The sequence below is a fragment of the Bufo gargarizans genome, chromosome 6 (genome assembly GCF_014858855.1).
Source record: "Bufo gargarizans isolate SCDJY-AF-19 chromosome 6, ASM1485885v1, whole genome shotgun sequence".
NCBI classification, from domain to species: Eukaryota; Metazoa; Chordata; class Amphibia; order Anura; family Bufonidae; genus Bufo; species Bufo gargarizans.
Window position 1 is genome coordinate 284,423,976 of NC_058085.1, and position 22,293 is coordinate 284,446,268.

The 22,293-nt window shown below is 45.6% G+C and overlaps 1 protein-coding gene across 2 annotated transcripts in view; it reads left to right on the forward strand.

The window, feature by feature from the left end:
* Window positions 1-22,293, forward strand: part of OSBPL2 (oxysterol binding protein like 2) — an 83,027-nt gene that overhangs the window by 55,440 nt on the left and 5,294 nt on the right. For both annotated transcript variants that reach the window (XM_044295888.1, XM_044295887.1), the window contains exons 4-10: window positions 4,750-4,825; window positions 6,962-7,096; window positions 17,483-17,580; window positions 17,664-17,846; window positions 19,751-19,858; window positions 20,015-20,104; window positions 22,025-22,145. In XM_044295888.1, the coding sequence (XP_044151823.1) occupies window positions 4,750-4,825; window positions 6,962-7,096; window positions 17,483-17,580; window positions 17,664-17,846; window positions 19,751-19,858; window positions 20,015-20,104; window positions 22,025-22,145 (811 nt within the window). The remainder of the gene's footprint in view (window positions 1-4,749; window positions 4,826-6,961; window positions 7,097-17,482; window positions 17,581-17,663; window positions 17,847-19,750; window positions 19,859-20,014; window positions 20,105-22,024; window positions 22,146-22,293) is intronic.

Below are 22,293 nucleotides of genomic sequence, written 5' to 3' on the forward strand. Positions count from 1 at the left end.
ATAGGACGGAACTCAATGCCAGAAAAGAAAAACGCAAACGTGAAAGTACCCTAAGATAATAGAAGCCGTTCATGACCACTCAATTTCCATCGATGGTACCTGAAAGACATCCCATGTCCTGCAGCGGCACTTGCTGCTGCTATCTCCCCACTGTCAGACCTGCTGCATGTGACAGTGTTGACTGTGTCACTGTCACCTGGGCTCCCATAATGCACTGGTAACCATAAACCAGCAGAATTCTTAATTTAGCTTTAGGCATGACTGGAGAACAAAGCATCATGAGACTCTGCATCCGTGCAGGGTCAGGATTTACCAAATTGCTCAATATTTGATGTCTATTTTGACTGTGGTAAATTGATGTTTGAAAGTGGAGTTCTTTATTATTCTGGTGCGGACGGCGCATTTAGCGTAACTCGCTGGTTAGACACAACTTTGCACATCACTAATTTGACCTCTTTTACGAATTCTCTTTACTCCTCCCCTTTTGGCTAGGTACATGCTCCATTTGGGGCACAGTTTCTGCACACTTCCCTTAGTACATATCCCCCTCTGTATATTACAGTCTGTCTATATCCTCTTCCTCCTCCTTACATATCCTTCATGATTGGATGGAATTATTGTATGAGGTCTAGTGGCCATGTTATCAATCTGTTCATCAGACTTAAGGCGGGTTTAGATGCTCCGATGTACAGCCGATTGTCGGGAACAAAGCGTTCCTTTCCAGCAGTCGGCTGCTCGCTCAGTGAAGGAGACCTCCGCAGCGATCTCCTTCATAGTATGAGGACGAGAGATGGCTAATGTCATCGCTTGTCCCCATACAGAATCGTGGTTTCTGGGCAGCAGATCGCTGTTTAGACCGCACAAGCTGCTGCCCAGTAACGATGATTGATGTGCCCGCACAAACGACAGGGTCACCTGAGGAAGGAGGGGTTTCCCTCGTTCATCGGGTATTCGGCAGCACATTTAGGTGGGTAGATTATCGGTAAAGAGCATTCGCAGGACCGAGTATCGGGCGGTCTAAATCCAGCTTTATTGTTGAGACATATGATATTGGGAACTATGGGGGGGTAATCTCCCGATTCGCACCATGTTCCACCTAGTCAGATAAGATAATAGAAGCCGTTTATGGCCACCCAGTTTCCACCTATGGTACCTGGAAGACCTCTTATCTCCCGCAGCGGCACTTGCTGCTGTTATCTCCCCTATTACTATATGTTTATGATGTACGGAAAAATGCTGCAGCTATTCTTGTGTGGAAATGCGCGATTCTCTGGGAACATCCATAGTACATTATACTACTCAGGTATGCAATGTAGTCCTAAAGAAGCTGTGCTGTGTCGGGATATTGATGTCATCAATATCAGATCAGCGGGGGTCTGACATTTGGCACCCCTGACGTGAGACCACGGCGCTCATGCATTTTCTTCATTGTTTAAACACTAAAGAAGACGCAGCGCCCACACGAGCACCACGGCCCCTTCCAAGAGCTGATCGTCAGGTTGCCGGGAGTCAGACACCCACCATTCTGATATTGATTACCTATCCTGACCACACTGCACAGCCCCCTTAAATTCTCTGTGCTACTGTGGGTTCTAGAATCTCTCTGCATAATATACTCGGTATTCATAGTGTAGGGTCTGAGGGGGCAACGCTTGACTTTTTATTGATGGCCTATCCTGTAGATTTTACTGTGACCAGGTCCGTGTAGGCCTCTGGCTCACCTGATGGGCTGCTTGGCTTCTTAATGTCTATGTCTGGACCTGGGGGCTTAGAGTGTAACCTGTGAATGCATCCTCTGTACTGTGCTGTGGTATATGTTAGCATTATGTTAATGCTGGCCACTTTATTAGAAGAAGACGGTTACTTTAAAAACGTAATAGCTGCTGTTCACGTACAACCAAAAGATGCCAGGCAGCTGGCGGTAAAGGCTTGATATTAACCTTTTTAGTAGTAAGTGCATTCATGTTCCCAGTTCTACCTTTTCCCCAATAAGTAATAAATACTGTTAGGTGACATCTGCACGGCGGGTCACACACGGCCCCCACTAATACAAAAATCTGCAGACCTTGAGACTTCTTTTTCTTTTCTTTTTTTCCAGGTCCTTTCCCAGTCATTTTTAGTTATGTCGGGTTCTGAGAAAGCTGAGGGACAATAATTAACATTGCCGTCAATTACAGCTCTTTAGCTTTCCCAGGACCCTTGATGGAAACTGTGGCTTTTTATGCAGGATCAAGGGGAAGCATTACTATATAACTAGGCAGACTTGCCGTGGTTTTTGCTTGGAAAACCTAAGTGACAATGTCAAATGAAAAGTGCTGGAACTTTCAAATGTTTTTCAGTTAATCACCATTTTCAGGATCTCTGCTTGCTGTCAGAAAACGCAGCATTCAGAGTCTGTTATCTTTGCACAAGACCAAACACTTCTCACAGCAGTGGGTTTATTGCGGTTGTATCCGGTCTACTGCGGACTCCAGGCTGATACATTTTACGTGCACTGATACATTGTAGCATATCATCGATAGCACGGAGATTTGCGCTGTAAACGTTTTTCGCTCTGAGGATTCCTATGCTGGATGCAATTATGATGATGCATTGGCTCTGAGAAGTATTAGGTCTGTACAGATATTTCAGCCTCTGAATGTGTAGTCGCTAACAGCAAGCAGAGATCTTGAAAATGCTGATGATTGGAAACGTTTCCATGCCTGCTGCATGTATTCTCAAAATACATAGCACTGAGAGAGTGACTAGCACTTGCAGTGACCTGACACAGGAGTGTGATTGAGGATTTTTTGCTTTTTAGTTGCAACCCCCGTCTCCCGCCGCCTCTGACATGAAGCTTTTAATCATGGAGTGCTTGGTGGAGTTGACAGAAGACTTCGCTGTCTCGCCCATCAAGTCTGTATTCTGGTTGTCACCTCTCTGCCATCCAGACTTCACAGGCAGGATTTCTGTGAATCCATTCTCCACCCGACTTCCAATTACAGAATCCAGTCACCTGCCTCTCCATAACATTTGACTGCTGTGGTAGCATCTACCTGACGCTGCCAGGCTCCTATCGTTGCATGCTAGAAGGGGGGTTGGGGTCTACCCTAATGATCACTGTACTTACTGTTTGTTGTGAGTTTTAGGGTCCATTCACACATCCATATGTGTTCATTTTTTTTTTCTTTTTTGCGGATCTACAAAACACGGACACCGTCAATGTGTGTTCCGCATTTTGCGGACCGCACATCGCCGGCACTATAATAGAAAATGCCTAATCTTGTCCGCAATTGCGGACAAGAATAGGACATGTTCTATTTTTTTCGGGAACGGAATTGTGGACCCGGAAGTGCTGTTCCGGACAGCACATAGTGTGGCCCCATAGAAGTGTATGGGTCCGCAATTCCGTTCTGCAAAATGCGGAACAGAATTGCGGACGTGTGAATGGACCCTTTAGTATAATGTTTTATTGTGCTGGTTTTCTCTTTACTTTTAGAGGTCCTTTTAAATTAAGTTCGGACAAGTTCCCGGGGATAAAATTGGACATAATGGCAGCTGATGATAGTGAACGTGGCTGCGCGGAGATCCAGGAGGATGGATTTCTGCCAGCTATTGTGTTGTGGTAGCTTGCAGGTGGCAACACAGCATTAACTCCTAATAGTTGCGATATAGCGCTGTGACATTGCAATGTTGCGTGTCGCTGTGTAGTCCTAAGTTTAAAGGGGTTATCCCATGATTAATGTAAAAATAGAAATCGGGCCTCGTATTGTACGTGACAATCTCTATAACTACCAGTTCTCGGCTATCTTCAGCAGCCCCATAGAGCTGAATGCAGCAGAAGCCTACATGCATGACCCAAGCCAATCGGATGCTTAGCCCCCATCCTGTGGAAAGGGCATAAGTTGTCTTAATGGGACAACCCTTTAAAGGAGCTGTCTTACATTTTGACATTGATGGCCTATCCTCCCCTGGGATATTGATAGCCTAGGTCATCAGAACTGTGGGGGTCTGACTCCCAGGACCCCTACCAATCAGCTATTCATAGAGCTTCCTCACACCTTACAGAGCACAGCGCTGTCCATTGGATAGGGGCTGTGCTTGGTATTGCAGCTCAGTGCCATTCACTTGAGGCCCATTCATTGAGCTGCATTACATGGCCTAGGAAAGGCCTTCAAATAGCTGATCACCTGGGAGTCAGACCCCCACAGATCTGTACTATCCTGAGGATAGGCCTTTAATATCAAAATCTCAGACAGCTCCTTTAACAAGAATGTTTCCAATTCACTAGCAGCAGTGATCATAAAAATTGTGAAAAGAGGTCATCAAGATGTCCTCAACAGTTGCAAACAGAATTTATCACCTGCCCAAAGAACCTCTTCAGTGAACTACCCATGTCCCAGTATGGTGCCATCAGATCTTCTCCTTCCAAATTAATACTGGATTCCAGGATTCGGGTTTATCTCTGTCACGAGTGCTTAGTCTTAAGAATTTTTCCACCAGGTACATCGACCATAGATTGCGGAAGGGAAGGGCGCCTGCCGCTCTTATGAGATCGGGTTACCATTGAGTATATTGGGCCTACATTACTTTTCTTAAGTGAAGCCCGAGAACCACCAGTGAGAGCTTATTTGGGCTCAGGAGAACACTACAACCCTCACTATTTAGGCTTCTGTGACGTATTCTATCAATATGTCATAAATATTTCTGTGTGCACTGTATACAGAGTATACTCCATCACTAAATAACGTACTCCTTTGTGTTCCTCAGGACCGCCCTGCCCGCCCCGATGTTCTCCAGAAATAATTTTAGTATCTGGAGCATATTGAAGAAGTGCATTGGACTGGTAAGTTGGGAGACCTTCTTTTTGTCGTATTTTCAGCATTTTATAGAGCCCACAGGCTGATACATGACCTCTGCAATGACCAATAGCTCTAGTGCGTGTGCCGCTGGGTATGTAAAGGGTTATTCCCATGATGGCGGGCGGATAGACTATCTCCCATATATGCAATCACTACGACTCTGTTCCTTCATTAAAGATGTACATCTGGCATATTCCCCAACGTGTACCTCTGTGATATGTGCCACTGTATAGACATACAGTGGCACAGCTTTGCGGACTATGATTTCATATAAAAAAGGGTATATAATGGGCACCTACCCCTTTGGGCTCGTCCCACAGTATAGCCGTTGCCAATGTAAACTTGAAAGATTAGAAACTTCAGTAATGGCTGCAGTAATCCAGACGCCTGCTCGTGCTACAGGTGCTGGATTGTGTACTCTGTAATCTCCGGGGATCTAGAAATGAATTTTACTCCCAGTGCCATCTGGCAGCTGTTATGTAGATAGTAAGACCAGGTTTACACATTGCATTTATTTATTTTTTATAGCTGATTTCTGTAATTTGCAGCAAATGTGCACCATTTTGCTTTGTTTAGGGAAAAACTTGGTAAAAATAAATTTTTAAAAAAGCACCACATGATGTGCAACCCCAGCCCCATGTGGACCCCGCCAATTCTTCTCTCACTTTCGAGTCATTGAGATGCAAACAACAAGGCAATTCCTCAGCCTTGTCCGTGCAAGACAAAGGCTGGCCGTAAGGTGACATTTCTGCTGCTTGTCACCATCCCCCGGCTGCACTGATAGAAGCTGGCATTGGGGGCCAGTCTACACCATTCACCAGCGGTGAACTTAAGGTGGCCCTGGAAAAAAAAACAAAAAGTGGCCCTATTTTGTAGCAGGGCACAAATTGACAGAAGGGTCAACACAAGTAGGCAGGGCCAGCGATACTATATTGCCACACATTGTACCACCCCAGCAGAGCCCGATACCACAGTGCATCACAAAATACTGCCCCTCTGTGGTGGGCAGCGCCAGCTGCCACGTTCTGTCCTCCTGCTCCGTTTGCCTTAGTTTGGCAGTACAGATGAATTCGGGAGGGGGGAATCAGATCATAACTTGCCATGGCTGGCAGCCATGAGGAGGGCTCAGGCAGCCCCCTGGGCATTGGCCCACCAGGAAGTTTCCCTGTTGGGTTCATGGCCAGTCCGTCCCTGCCATTTATCCTGCCATTAAAGTCATGGTATAGCTGCATTCCTGTTCTCTAGTTCATTGGTCTGTTCATAGGTCTCATGTATATTTTTTCCTGTTCCTGGGAAAGCTGGGTGACCATCAACATTGCTGTGACTAATGGCTTTATGGCCGAAAACATGAGAATAGACTCATGTGTTCATACAGTCTTCATTGGGGACACCTGCCGCTGGGGGTCCTGATGGTCAGACCCCCGCGCAATCCAATATTTATCCTCTAAACTGTGGATAGGTAATGACCTCATTAACCAATGCACCAGTAATAAAATGATGCATGTCTGATCCTATTTCATTGCAAACACAAGGCAACTGTTTCTATTCAGGAATCCGGGAGACGAAAAAAACGAAGACCCTCCTTCTCGCAGAAAAGCTGTAACCAAGGCTGAACTGGTTACCACCCAGCTTTCTTGGGAACAGATATAACTCAGTGGAACTGTCAGCTCCCCTTTATATGCCTGCTTTACTTTTGGCCTGGACTTGTTATTTTGTAGGAAACGCAAGTGGTACAATTTGACAGGAGCTGATTGAGATATATATATTTTTTTGTTTGTCTTTTTCAGTGTATTTTCTTACGTTAAGGCCTCTTGCACATGACCGTAGTTATGGTCCGCATCCGAGACGCAGTTTTTGCAGACGCACTCAGTGTGCTGTCCGCATCCATTGCTCCGTTCCAAGGCCCCGCAAAAAAAAAATATAGCATGTCCTATTCTTGTCCGTTTTGCGGACAAGAATAGGCATGTCTACAATGGGCGAAAAAAACTGAACGGTTGTGTGCATGAGACCTAATTATTTTTTTTTCTTGTAATATGCCTGATCCTCCTTACGGCACTTGAGCATTTAAGTATCCCAGGAGCTACTCACCCCAGTCGCCTTTTTTTTTTATCTACCTCCAGGAACTGTCGAAAATTACCATGCCGATCGTCTTTAACGAGCCCCTGAGCTTCCTGCAGAGAATTACAGAATACATGGAGCACACATACCTGATCAACAAAGTCTGTTCCTTCTCAGATCCCCTGCTTAGAATGCAGGTCAGTATCCAGCACGCACCTGCAACGCTTCCCGCATACAGTAAATCTGCAGCCGTAACTGAGCTGAAAAGGTTTGGCACTTGGGTTGCATGCAGACATTTCATTCTCACTGCGGGGTAGCAGGCGTAACGGGCAGAACCGATCTTTAAAAACATTGGCATCAAACATCATCCGCAAACAACAGGAATCGATCTCTCTGGAAGCCGCGGTAAGAACGGAGACTTGAGCGCTCCTTCCTAGAAGGGCGGGGGATGGTACTGGTACACATGTCAGACGTTTTATCCATACAGCTTCATTTTCAGTGGTTATCCGCAGCAGATCTTCTCTGCCCTGTATATGGTAGCAGCGGTAAGGTGTTTTATGATGGACTGCGAGCACTATGGCTGTAACCATGAGACCAAGCTGATGTAGTAATGCAATGGTGGTCATGTATGGAGAAGAGGACATCCAGACAGAAAAAGTTTTGACTGCCCATTTGATGGTGGACGGCGTAGGTCTTCATTTTGCAACGGCATCTTTTGACTCCTGAACCTGCATGTAGGGTACCCAGCTGTCAGACAACCAGGGGCCCTGACCCAGTCTTATCATTTTTAGCACAAGGCCACTGCCTCTAAGTAAAAAAATATATAATAAAGACCACACTGCTTCCACCAACTGAAAGCATTGCCATAGCCGTCTAGTTCCCAGAGATTATACCTATCGCGTATCAAAGTGGCCAACCCACAATACTAGTGCTGCCCTAACAGCGGCCTGTGCCATAGTGACACAAAGCATAATGTGTTAGCATACAGGAGTATGTTAATAGATTATACATGGGAAATAGGTTATGAAATCGTAATCCCATAATAGGATTTAAAGTTTTATAAATGATGCAGTAAATGATGTAATAAAAAAATGTTAAAATAAGTCAGCAAAAAAAACTAGTATAGAATACATTTTGTTGTGCACACATTAAATAATAAAATTACACATATTGCATATCTGCACCATCATAATAACCTGAAGAATTCTTTTATCGGGTTATTAAGTGTGAAACCTAAACTGTATAAAGAATGTAAAAAAGCCTAAGGCTCCTTTCACACCTGCGTTCAGGTGTCCGCTCGTGAGCTCCGTTTGAAGGGGCTCACAAGCGGCCCTGAACGCAGCCGTCTGGCCCTAATGCATTCTCAGTGGAGGCGGATCCACTGAGAATGCATCCGTCTGCCAGCGCTCAGCCTCCGCTCCGCTCAGTGAGCGGACACCTGAACGCTGCAAGCAGCGTTCGGGTGTCCGCCTGGCCGTGCGGAGGCAAGCGGATCCGTTCCGACTTATAATGGAAGTCAATGGGGACGGATCCGCTTGAAGATGACAGCCATATGACAGCCATTGACTTTCAATGTAAAGTCTGAACGGATCCGCTCAGGCTACTTTCACACTTAGAAATTTTTCTAAGTTATAATGCAGACGGATCCGTTCTGAACGGATGCAAACGTCTGCATTATAGGAGCGGATCCGTCTGATGTTTCAGACTCCGAATGCTAGTGTGAAAGTAGCCTTAATCATTTGTTTTCTATATTCCGCAAAAAAAAATAATTATATATATATATATATATATATATATATATATATATATATATATATATATATATATATACACAGTGTAAATGTGTGTGTGTGTTTGGTGTAATATATTAATATATCTATATACAAACAGCACAAAAAAAACTAACAAATTTTTCCCACAGAAAAGTTCTCAGACAGCTACATAAATGAAAACAAAAAAAAAAGACCTTTTCGGGCCTGATCATTAAAGTGGTTGTCTCACTTCAGCAAATGGCATTTATCCTGTGGAGAAAGTTAATACAAGGCACTTACTAATGTATTGTGATTGTCCATATTGCCGCCTTAATTCATTTTTTCATCACATTATACATTTCTCGTCTTCGTGGTTACGACCACCCTGCAATCCAGTAGCGGTGGTCGTGCTTGTACACTATAGGAAAAAGCACCAACCTCTCTGATGGCTGGGATAATGGAAGTGCGCATAGTCCAGCACATTTCCCCATAAGATGCACCTAGGTTTTAGAGGAGGACAATAAGATCAGACACTTCAGATCAGACCCCCAATGTTAATAAGACCTCCAATCAGACCTCTGATCAGACTTTAGCTCAGACCCCAATGTAAACCTCAGATAAGAGCCCCATGCCTCTCATCAGCCCCCATTATCAGCCCTTATGCCTCTCATCACCCCCATTGCCTCAGATCAGCTCCAAGCAGCCTCATGTTTTATAAAATAAAAACACTTACCTCTCCTGCTCCTGGACGACAATGCTCCTCACCACCTGCGATCCTCTTCCTCCTGTCGGCTGTGCTGTGTACTGGCGTGCACAGCGTGCGGTCGCAGAGCACCCTCACACTGTGCGCAGCCACTGCACAGCTGACAGTCGAGGACCAGGAAGCGGTGAGTACAGAGCTTTCATCGCTTCCTGGTCCTCCGGTACTAATGAGCGCTTACATAATGGAAGAGCTCATTAGTATTCGCCCCATAAGACGCAGGGGCCTTCCCCCCCCCCCCCCCCCCCCCTTTTTTTGGGGGGGGGGGGGGGGGGTGAGTCTTGTGGGGCGAAAAATACGGTATATATACGTGTGTGTGTGTGTGTGTGAGATATATAGATATATATTTTATATACAGAAATGAAGCACTCTAGCTCTTAAAGGGGTTGTCTCACCTTGTCACTTCTGCCCTTCAGTCCAGGACTTTTGGCTCTCCGGGAGGTAGTGCCTGCTAGTGTGACTGGCAGCTCAGGCAAGCACTGCTGGGACGCAGTAACCCCACCCCTGGTCTGTGTATGCCCACTCCCGAGGCTGCTAAGGAGTTAATAGCAGCCTCGGTGTGCTCAGCAGAACAATAGCAGCCTGGGTGCAGTTTGCTTCACACGTCTGCAGCCTCGTTTTATCCTCTTGAACTGCTCCCAGGTTACTACCGTTTCCAGGAGCAGCTCACAGTATACAAGTTGGCCGCACAGGAGGGAGGTACTGCGCATAAGCAGCTATGAGCGCTCACTCCTCCAATCCCGAGTCACCACAGAGGCCGGCACTTTACTACCAACTGAGCAGACGCGGCCACCACTGTAACCCCCGACAACGAGCACTCTATAAAGGACAAAAAAATTCCACTTTACAAGAGCAGGCAATACTGTACAAAGAAGTATATTAGTAAGTACTTTATTATACTGTTCTACGTAACACATATATATATATATATATATATATATATATATATATATATATATATATATATATATATATATATATATATATATATATATATATATGTGTATGTATGTGTGTGTATGTATGTGTGTGTGTGTGTAAAAAAACTACTGGCAGCACCACCTATAGAGCAAACAAAAGCGGGTGCAAAGTCCAAGTACGGTAACTGGAGCTTACCCACTAGTAGACAATAAGAAAAATCGGACAGCACTCCAGACGGTTTCTTCAGTAAAACAGGTAGTGTAGGCTCATGTAGAGCCGAAACGTCGCTTTTTTTGCTGCCACCATATGGGTGATTAAACACTACCTGTTTTACTGAAGAAATCGTCTGGAGTGCTGTCCGATTTTTCTTTTTTATATATATATATATTCTGGAGGGCACCAAAAAGGGCGGGAAATCGGCAAGTATGATTTGAGATTTGCTGCTGATAAAAGGGGTTTCTTTAGGCCTTTGGATAGGTTATCAATGTTTGAGCATGGGGGTCCAAACTGTGCAACTGCCACAGTGGTGTAGACAGTAAAGTCACCCCTTTACTGTTTCTTCTGGTGCAGTGTGCCTGTGTAAACATTGAAGGAGCCCCCTTTGTTGTGCTGATCGGTGGGGGTCTCAAGGATAGGCCATCAGTCATTAAAGGGTTACTCCAGGACTATGACTAAATCCTAGTTTTCAGACAAACCTGTGGAAGGAAGAATATTTCACCACTGATGATGCAATCGAGGGGTATGTAGTGGTGAAATAATTTCCCTTCCACAGGCTGTCTGCATGCTAGGATTTAGTCATAGCCACGGGGAATCCCTTTAAGGCTTGTATCTAGCAATTGAATGGAGCGTTAGTGAGCATTCACGACCGCCACTCCATTCATGACCAGGGAACATGGAGCTCCTGACTTCTCTCCTATCCTGTGGATAAGGTATAAGTGTCTAAGGATAAGGACGGAATGATACTACTTAAAGGGGTATTCCCATCACATACAATGCCCCCTTAGTGATATACCCCCATCAGGGTGTTGCTAGGGTCTCAAAAGATCCGGGGCCCAAACACCAATGCATATGGCACTGAAGACATTTTACTGTACTTGCTATACCTGTCACATCCAGGGCCTCCCAGGTGACGTCTTCTCTGTCATCATCTTCTCCATTCGGTCCGGACAACTTCTCTCAGCCGCCTCGTCTCTGCAGAGTGTGACACACAGACATCTTAGCTTCCTTATTTTTCTGTACCCCCAAATACTATCCTGAAGAAAAATGAGTGCCCGGTATAGTAACAGTACTCCTCATAGTCCCACCAATAGTAATTCCCTTCTAGAATGCCCTCATTAGTAATACTGGACCCAACAGTGATAATGCTCCACAAGAGTGCCTCCATTAGTAGAAGAGCCCTCCAGTATTAATACCCTCACAGAGCCACTAGTAAAAATAAGGCCCCCTATTGTTCCCCCAGTGGTAATAAAGCTCTCTACAGACCCCTCAGTAGTAATAAGGTCCCCATAGTGCTCTTAGTAGAAATAATGCAGATCCCTGCTATAGAACCCCAGTACTAATAAGAACGCCTAATGTCCCCTGGATTTAAAATGCCCATAGTATTTATACTGCCCCCTACTTTTATAGTGCTCACCCTAAAGCAACCCAAGTATTTATAATGCCGCCTGCAGTGCCCCCTTTAGTTATATTCCTCCGTTTAGTGTCCTCAGAAATTATAATTTCTCAGCACCTCCGCCATACAGTCCCATGTAAATAACAGTATTTCCCTCCCTCTGCCATAGAGTCCCGTATAAATACAATCTCTCCTGCCCCCTCCAATATACAGTCCCATGTAAATAACATCCCTCTCTATCTACAGCCCCCTCCAAAATACAGTCTCATGTAAATAACATCACACCATCTCTCCTGCCCCTTCCAACATACAGTCCCATGTAAATAACATCACCCCCTCCCCAGCCGCCTTCAATATACAGTCCCATGTAAATAACATCACCTCCTCAATATTCAGTCCCCTATAAATAACATCACTCCCTCCCCCAGACACCTTCAACATACAGTCCCATGTAAATAACATTACCCCTTAACATTCAATCCCATGTAAATAATATCACTCCCTCCCACAGCTGCCTTCAACATGCAGTCCCATGTAAATAACATCACCCTACCCCAGCCACTTCCAAATTCCAGTCCCATGTAATTAACATCACTCCACCTCACTGTCCCATGTAAATAACTTCCCTCCCTTCAGCCCTTACAGTCCCAGTTAAATAACTAGAACTCCCAACATTGCTCTGCCTCTCACACTGAGTAATCTTCACTTACCTCTCCTCATGTAGCAGATCTCACCTCAGCCTCTTCCCAGGACTTCTCTTTACTGCTGAGCCGTCCTCTCCTGCACTGGTCACATGATGGTGATATCATCCCAGGTCCTTTTCAGCTACTGCATTTAGAATTGATCACATGACCTGTGAGGTCATCACAGGCCCTTCAGCTCTTGCAGTGCATTAGATTTAATTGTATTGCCATCCTGAGGACGGCAGTACAGTTAGATCTAACAGGCAGGCAGGACATTCGGGGCCTGGGACAAAACATCAGGGGCCCAGGCCCCGAATGTTTTGACCTAGCAACGCCCCTGGCCCCCATTGTCTGATAGGTGTGGGTCCCAACTCTGGGACCCGCACCTGCAAGGAGAACGGAGCAGGGAGAGCTGTGGCTGGAGGACTCCGGATTACCCGGGGTCCGTCCACCACCAAGCACTGCTCCCATAGAAATAAATGGGAGTGGACAGCGCACGCACAGCCCCTGCTCCCATTCATTTCTATGTGGCAGACGGAAATAGCCGAGTGCTGGCGGCCCCATAGAAATTAATGGAGGGCGGCTGCGCATGCGCAGTGCGCTCTCCGTTCATTTCCCCACTCCGTTCTCATTGTAGGTGCGGGTCCCAGAGGTGGGACCCACACCTATCAGACAATGGGGGCATATCCTAGCGATATGCCTCCATTGTCTGAGATGGCAAAACCCCTTTAATTCTGTGATTTGCTCCTCTGCCCCAGCTTCTTGGCTACGGCATAGTTGCTGCTGACATAACTGGCACATGGAAATTCTTAGTGTATGTTAGGTCTTGATATTCTGTTCTTGGGGCCATGGCAGCCCTGGGATGGAGGCCTTGGTGACTTGTAGTGACTATGAATCTGACCAGAAGGCTGTGTGCTTTACCACAATTGACATTATAGAACCCCTTTATAGCCTCCAGATTGAAGAATTACCAGGGTGTGAGAGGGCAGTGCGTCTACAGATGCTATTGCGTGTGGTCATCTGCTGTGCCTGCGTGACATGTCACAAGTTCTTTTCAGCTATCCAGCAGCTCAACCTTTTTAAAAGCAGTGTCGCCCCATGTTCTGGGGGCTATTCCCAGGCAATGCCTTGCCTTACCCTTTGCTTTATTTTTGTTCCCTTTTTCCTGCCTGCTTTGTTAGCAGATGACACCGATATTTCCTGTCAATACCGCTGAGATTTGTCAGATTTGTCATTGCGGAGCAGGATTCTGTCAGTCTGCAATGCTTTGAATCCGGCCTAGGCACCCAGCCAGCCAGAATCCCCCCCCCTTCCCCCCGAAACAACTTTCTACGGATGGATGTCTGGCTTGGCTATTTTCCCTTGTCAAAGTCTTGACTCATAGGGGGCCACTTCCCATAGGTGGCGCTGGTGAGATGGTTCTTTGTAGGAGATGCCTCTTTGCATAATAATAATTTTACAATGCTTTCATTAAGGGGAGCATAAACTTACATTTTCTTTCCCTCGATTAGGCTAGGAAACCACGGTGATCTGTAGTCTTCCTCAAGTTGCAGTAAAATCCTACCAACTAGTGTTTTTCTGCAAGCTTGGTTCAGGTTGCCTAGTAACCAGTTCTCGTTTCTGCCGGGTGACCACCGTTTGAGTACACGTCACTGCATGGAAAGTCCTATGTGCTGTACAGGAGGATAAGTGGCTGATTCATGTACCAGTTAGGGTCCTTTTCCGTGGGTCTTTTTCCCACAGGCTGATGCAAACTGAAAGACGTCAAATGATAGTACGATCATTCATCCCCATACAGTTTGCATATTGTTGGCAGTAAATCCCCTGTTTACATTGTGGCGATGTGCTGCAGATCGGCGAGTATTTTTATGCTTGCATATAATATCCGATCACCTGACAGATCGCTGCCCTTTTTGCATTGGGAGCCAATCATCTGCCTTTGTGAAGGACCCTTATTTGTAATATCGCTTATAATGGTAGCATTGGGATCCCAGCAGCTTGGGGGTGTCCTAAGGTGAATGCACTCACCGAGACACAGTCATCACAACAGAGAAAGCATCTCTGGAATGAGCGGTTTCCCACATGTACGCGGGCACCGCGCCAGGAGTCCGACACTGGAATGTGGAGCTGGTAGGGAAATGGCACAGGTGTGGTTCTTACATGTCAGGACGGAGGTCAGTGCACACAGATTATATTGGCCAAACTAAAGACGGTATATCTGTATGAAACCTAATCCCTGTAGAATCAACTACTTTCTAAAACACTCATATCAATTCCTCACCGGTTTCAGGATCTCTGCTTGCTGCCAGTGATTGGGAGCAGTTTTATTCACCGCCTCTACCGATCCAGGGCTTCTCACAGCTGTGAATTTGTTACAATTGTATCAATGTTAGCACAGTTTAAATATACACATGCTGGACAGTAACCTCTCTCCTGGTCTGAGGGTTTGCTACAGTGTGTCAGTGCAGGTGAATTTGTCGGCCTGGGGTGCAGACTGCTTACAGTTGTTTGGACTGGATACAATTGTAATCAATCCTTAGCTGTGAGAGATATTACAAATGTGTAACTCGGGCTCAGGATTTTGACAAGCATGTTGACAGCAAGCAGAGATCTTGAAAAAGGTGAAGAATTAAAACACTGTGTAAGTTGCAGACTTTTTAATCATACATTGAATAAGTTTTCTAACCATAGGACTGGAAACCTATTTAGTTTCTATGAAGGTGTATGCCGCCTTGTGGAGACGCACCTTTAAAGGGGCTGTCTGAGTCTCTAAAACTGATGACCTTCCCTGCAGATAGGTCATCGGTAGCTGACCGGTGAAGATCAGCTGTTTGAAGAAGCCAAAACGCTGCGGTGAGTGTCACAGCCTTGTCCTAGGCCAGTGACCTTACGGGCATCAGCCTATGCGCAGATAGTCCCATTTATAGAGGACTGTCACCGCTCCTGACATGCCTACATTCATCCCCCTTGTAAGAACCATTCTGGAGCATCAATATCAGAATATGAGAACTTGCTTCTCCCAGTACTGATAGAAGCTACTGACCACGTCCTGCTTCTGGCATTGTGATGACGTTCACTTATCAGAGATCCATTTAGGGAACCCTGTCACTTTAAGGGCAGCGCTGGGCAGCTATGTTATGCCTGCACTGTTCAGCTCAGCATATGTTTGATGAAGATCCCAGGGCAAGGTTGAAGCTTCTGGCACTTTTATAAAAATTTGACCATTTCTACTAAGATATTTTAGATAATCACAGCTATTGTGGTCGTGTCCATGCCTGTGAATGGCAGCCCCAGTAAGGAAGCAATTGTCTGCCTTTTATGTTGCATCTGTGAATGCCTCTTGAACTCATTCATGTGCTGTCATTTGGGGACTACCGAATTACCGCACAAAGTCAAGCCTTTAAGGTGTAGCTGTTGTTTTTATTTATTTCATGCACTTGTATAGCGCTGACATATTCCGCAGCCCTTATTGCTTTCTGTCCTCCAATGGGGCTCACAATCCAAGTCCCTATCAGTATGTATTTGGAGTGGGGGAGGAAACCGGAGTACCCAGAGGAAACCCACATGAACATGGTAAGAACATGCAGAGTGGCTGGATTCGAACCTAGGACCCCAGCCCTGCAGGGCACCAGTGCTAACCACTGAGCCACCAAGCTAGGGTTTGCTTAGAAGCAGCATGAATATATTAAATCTATTGCAGTGGCTGTCATGAAACTACAAAACTACAACTCCCAGCATGCTGGTAGAAGACCACTTGGCCTGTAGCTTTGTGACACTGGTCATGGCCTGCAGGCTCTTATGAATAGCAAGCTTATGGATGGACATGTCTGTAGATCATCTCATAGGACGCTGGGGACCTGCTCTCCTGACAGCTGGTAACAAATGAGGCCCGACGTCTGGGTGGGAGCTAACCTTTCTGCTGCCTAGCCTGCAAAAAGAGAAATGTCACAACAATTACATAAACCCGACATGAAGAATTCTCTTGTCATGTTCTCACGGCATGAAAAACAAACCACCAGGGCAGATGATAAAAACACTGTGCTTCTCACAGCTGTAGGTTTGTTACAGTTGTATCCAGAGTTGGCAGTCTACTGTGAGCTAAACACATTATCAGCACAAATCTCTGTTTGCTACAGTGTATCAGTGCAGGTGAAATGTATCGTTTAGGGCCAGAGGATTGACTGAATACACATGGACCAAACCCTCAGCTGTGAAATGTTAGGTCAGGAAAGGTTTTCAGCTTCTGGGAGTGGCAGTCGTTGATCATTATTCCCACCATTTCACCAAATGGGTTGGAGCACTGTACTGATCCTCATGACCCCTTAAAGAGGACCTTTCATGGGTCCAGACATTATAAACTAAGTATCAGGATACGTAGGGCATAGTGCAGGGATCGAACTGCACTTACTATTTTTTCTGGGCGCCGCTCTGTTCGCCCGCTGTGGCTCCCGTTGTATTCTCCCGCCTGGTATGCTAATTTTAGCATCGGAGCAATGAGGAGGAGTCTTTCTCTGTGGGGTTCTCCTTCTCCCTGGCTGTAACGCGGTCCAATCACAGCCAGGGAGGTGAGGTTTTGTTTTCTTCCTGGCTGTAAGTGCCGTTAGATACCTGCACTATGCCCTACGTATCCTGATACTTAGTTTATAATGTTTGGACCCATAAAAGGTCCTCCTTAATTCTGAGAATCAGTGGATATGACGTGCCAAATAATGACTTTGGGTTGAGTTTCTGTTTGATTTTTATTTATTTTTTTTTATTTTTTTTATTCTGGGAATCGAATGAGAAGAATACATACAATATTTTGTGTCATTTTAAAGAACAGTATTTTCTTATTGATTTTTTTTTTCCCCCCTTAGTCAGTGGCTGCTTTTGCGGTCTCAGCTGTGGCGTCTCAGTGGGAGAGAACAGGGAAACCATTCAACCCTCTTCTTGGAGAAACTTATGAATTAATAAGGTGAGTGTGAAAGATTGTGGAAGCTCGGCAGAAGCTCCTGACCCCATGGGTGATGAATGTGACCAGTGCGCTTTCTCTTATAGGGAAGACTTGGGGTTCCGATTAATCTCCGAACAAGTCAGCCACCACCCGCCTGTTAGTGCCTTTTACGCTGAGGGACTGGACAAAGACTTCATCTTCCATGGCTCCATCTATCCCAAGCTGAAGTTCTGGGGGAAGAGTGTGGAAGCTGAGCCCCGAGGGACAATCACCTTAGAGCTACTCAAGTGAGTATTGAGTGGTCACAGGCAGCACAGTGTATGGACCTCATCAAACATCTCCCCTTATCTGCACTTAAAGGGGTTGTTCGAGATAATTAAAAATCTCACCTTATACGCACCCCTTTCTCCATCTCCGTTCTCTGTGAAGCTCGTCTGGTCCTTATGCTGCCGATTGTTTATAAACTGCAGTGGGGAGCTGCCGGTATATGGCACGTGAGCGCTGCAGACAGTCACCGTATCTAACGCAGAGAGCAGTGACTGACTGTAGCGGTGATGTTCTGTACACCAGCATTTCACTGATGGTATATGGTACGTGACCGCTGCAGACAGTCACTGTATCTAACGCAGAGAGCAGTGACTGGCTGTAGCGGTGATGTTCTGTACACCAGCATTTCACTGATGGTATATGGCACGTGACCGCTGCAGACAGTCACCGTATCTAACGCAGAGAGCAGTGACTGGCTGTAGCGGTGATGCTCTGTACACCAGCATTTCACTGATGGTATATGGCACGTGACCGCTGCAGACAGTCACTGTATCTAATGCAGAGAACGGTGATTGGTTGTAGCTGTGATGTTCTGTACACCTGCATTTCACTGTGCACATCATAGTGTTAATGATATGCACAGTGTGACACCCCCTTTAAATGGGTTGTTGTACTGTCGCTCCATTCAGCTCTATGGGGCTGCTTAGCACAGGTACTCAGCTACCTCTGGCAATCTCATAGCGTTGAATGGAGGGGCTGACACGTATTCATGTCTGCTGCTCCATTTTCATGATCGGCGGGATCCCCAATGGTCAGACCCTCGCCGATGAGAAACCTGTGTCCTATTCTGTATATAAGGCATTAGTTCTTGCAATAGGACAGCGCCTTTAAGGGGAAGAAGAGGATTGATGGGAAAAATGAGTTATGTTACTGCTGTAGAAAGTCTGTAGTACTGGGACTTGATGGATCTTTACAAGTCATTTTTTACAGCCATTCTCCATTAATTACATGGTCTTTTTGTGTGTTTTTGTTTTTGCAGTTTTAATAAGGTAATTTTTTTTCTTTGTTCTTTGAGCCATTCATAGATGGATGTCCATACGTGCAGATTTTCTTTATTTAACCAATTGCTTTTAGATAACTATATTGGAAATCAATGGTATTATTTACCGCAGGCACAGAGTCCTCTTGCAAGCGCCCACCCCCCCACTTGGACTATACCCGTTCTCTGAATAACTAAATCAATGTGAATGTGTGGCTTTGTTGTTTTTCTATTATTTAATTTTGGATACAAATTCCGGACTTGGCAATCAGCTGATTTTTGTCATGGAGCTGTAGCAAGGGGACATTTATCAAAATTGGTGCAAGGAAAAGTGGCGCCATTGAGCCTAGCAACCACTTGGGCTGCAATTTATGTTAAAAAAAAGATATATATATATATATATATATATATATATATATATATATATATATATATATATATATATGTAATGCATTAGGGTTCTATAGGGTCCACTTCTCCTTTCCTTGCTGCTCTGTTATGAAGGCATTGATTGACAATGATATGGGGGCACCGACTGTCTGGATAGATTTGCATGAGGGATCTGTAACTTGCACTGTAGGTTGCTGCTTCATCTGGGGTGGTTATGGCACTGTAATGGAGACACTATGGATGGAAGAGCTTATTGCACTGTTCAGGGCACTGCCAATGGCTGGAAAAGATATGAGGGTACTAAGACAAATACACATGTCTATACCAGATGATCTAGTTACATTCCCAGATGCATTTTTTTGCCAGCTAGTCTTGTCAGAATATCACACAGGTAGGAATTCTGCAGCTGAGACCCCCCAGTACCATAAATCTCTCATTTAAATGGTTCCCAAGAGGAAAGCCTTCATTTATGATGAGTATTTGTGTTCTCTCCAGGCACAAAGATGTCTATACATGGACGAATCCCACCTGCTGTGTGCACAACGTCATCATCGGAAAACTGTGGATAGAGCAGTACGGCACCATGGAGATCGTAAACCACAGGTAACGCACTGCAGTCCTCGGAGGGAGTGGGATATGGGTCTATATACTGGGTGTCACGAGCTGTGAACCCCAGATGGGATGAGGTGGTTTCTGATTTAAAAAATAATACATAAAATATAATGTAGAATTTAATTTATTGTATATGATTTATTCCAGCACTGGTGACAAGTGTGTTCTCAACTTCAAGCCCTGTGGGCTGTTTGGGAAGGAGCTGCACAGAGTGGAAGGTCATATCCAGGATAAGAAGTACGTGCCAGTCTTCATTTTCTGCTGTGCTTTACAGGGTTGGATTAAGGTTGGCGGAAACCTTTAGTGCAAAAAAATATGATGATGTACCAGAACCTCCCCTGGTCAGTGATTGGAGCCATATATAGGGGAGGTGGCTGTACATGCATGTGGCCCTCTCCGGTGACGTCTATAGGTGTTGTGGAGCCATGGTATGCATGGCCATCTGGTCTGAGCCAGAGAAGCTAGGTGTTGGAGGCCCTAGGGCATGTTCCCCATGTGCTCTCTCTCTAGTCCAGCCATGACCTTGCACCTGGCATAGAGGTTGGCTTAAATAACTCCTCCACATGCAGGAGGTACCTGATGATCTTGCATGTTTGTCTGTAGAGCATAGACACAAGGCTCCCCCAGTATATTGCATCCACAACTGAATTTATTGCTGGAGCTCAGACTTTAGAGCCATCGCTTCAATGTGTCTGAGAACTGTGATGCTCACCTAGGAGACAGAAGCTCCACCAATATCAGCTCTATCTAATAAAAATATAGCTTTTGGGAAACCAGGTGACAACCAATATGGCCACCATTTCTGCTCCCACATGGATTCTGCCCGGCCTTCCCAGTCCTGAATGGCAAATCAGTTTATTTTATATAGTGACACTTTCCCCAAACTCTTTTATCCCTGCCTTGCTTGTTTGATTTGCCATTCAGGAGTCTGCAAAGCTGGGTAACACCCTCTGTGGAATCTGTAGGTGGTCACTCAGCTTTCTCTGAAAATAAATGCTGGATTTTTAACTGTCCTCGCCAAGTGCCTGTCCTTTTACAGAACTACATAGTAGAGGTGATGGCATGCACATGGTCCTCTCCACTGAAGTCCAAAGGGGTTTAATATAGTAACCTATATTCCCTATTATTGCAAATACATGTCATAGAGGGTGGGGGGGTCGAAGTGAAAGTGCCACTAACAGCGGGAACATTTAGACCAGATTTCCAGCTGAAATAAAAAGGCTATTCATGCTACTACCTCATGGTTGTTACTTGCTTTTATTTTATTCTCTTTATTGCTTATTTTTAGCTTTGTGCTATTAGAGAGCTTCAGTGGTCCATAACCCTATTTTAGCTGCTGTGTCTTCAATGGCTCGGGTGCTCTTCTCCACACCTTACACTGCAGTTGTGCTTGCTTAGATTTCCTGTTGCGTATAAGCACAAGCTAGGGCATAATGTCACCAGATATTTTGATATTTGCAGGGGCGGACTGGCAACTTAAAGTGGCCCTGGTAGAAACCTAAAAGTGGCCCAACCAAATTGACAGAAGGTGGGGCAACTCAAGAAGGCAGGGCCAACACAAGAAGGCAGGGCCAACACAAGAAGGCAGGGCCAACACAAGAAGGCAGGGCCAACACAAGAAGGCAGGGCCAACACAAGAAGGCAGGGCCAACACAAGAAGGCAGGGCCAACACAAGAAGGCAGGGCCAACACAAGAAGGCAGGGCCAACACAAGAAGGCAGGGCCAACACAAGAAGGCAGGGTCTGCCATAGCACCTGCAATGCAGGCTACAAGCTTCTTCCAGCCTGAGGCCTTAGATGCCTGCTTCCCTGTGCCATCTGGACACCTCCTCAGAGGCTTCAAGTCTAGTGGCCTGTTTCCTATGAGTGTGAACAGCAGGGCAGGAAGCCATTTACTCCTGTACCCGACACAGTACTCAACTGTATCACAGACCTGATAATACTGATGCAATTGAATTGAGGAAGGCACCTGTGGTACCTGGCTGAGGACATTTAGATACATGATGTTCCCATCATTAACTCTGGGAGTGTCAGATCAAGAGGACTAAGGCTGGGTCTCATCACAACTGGAAGTTTCCCTGTAGGGTCTATGGCCAGTCCGTCCCCAAACATTTTCATTAATTGTGATTGGTGTTTTTCCCAAATTTTGCCCCATAGTAAAAAGAAGCTTTGTGTAATCTACGGGAAATGGACTGAATGTTTGTGGTGTGTAGATCCCGCTACGTATGAGGCGTATAAGAAGTCTGAGAAGAAAGGTGAACAGAAGAAATTTAGACAGGTGAGCGCCAGATGGCCCTGTCTGGGGGGGTGGGGGGGGGCCGGGGGGGGACATTCACATGACCACATGTATTTTGCAGTCCGCAAAATGCAATTCTGCAAAATACGGATGATGTCCATGTGATGTCCGTGTTGCATCCAGGTTTTGT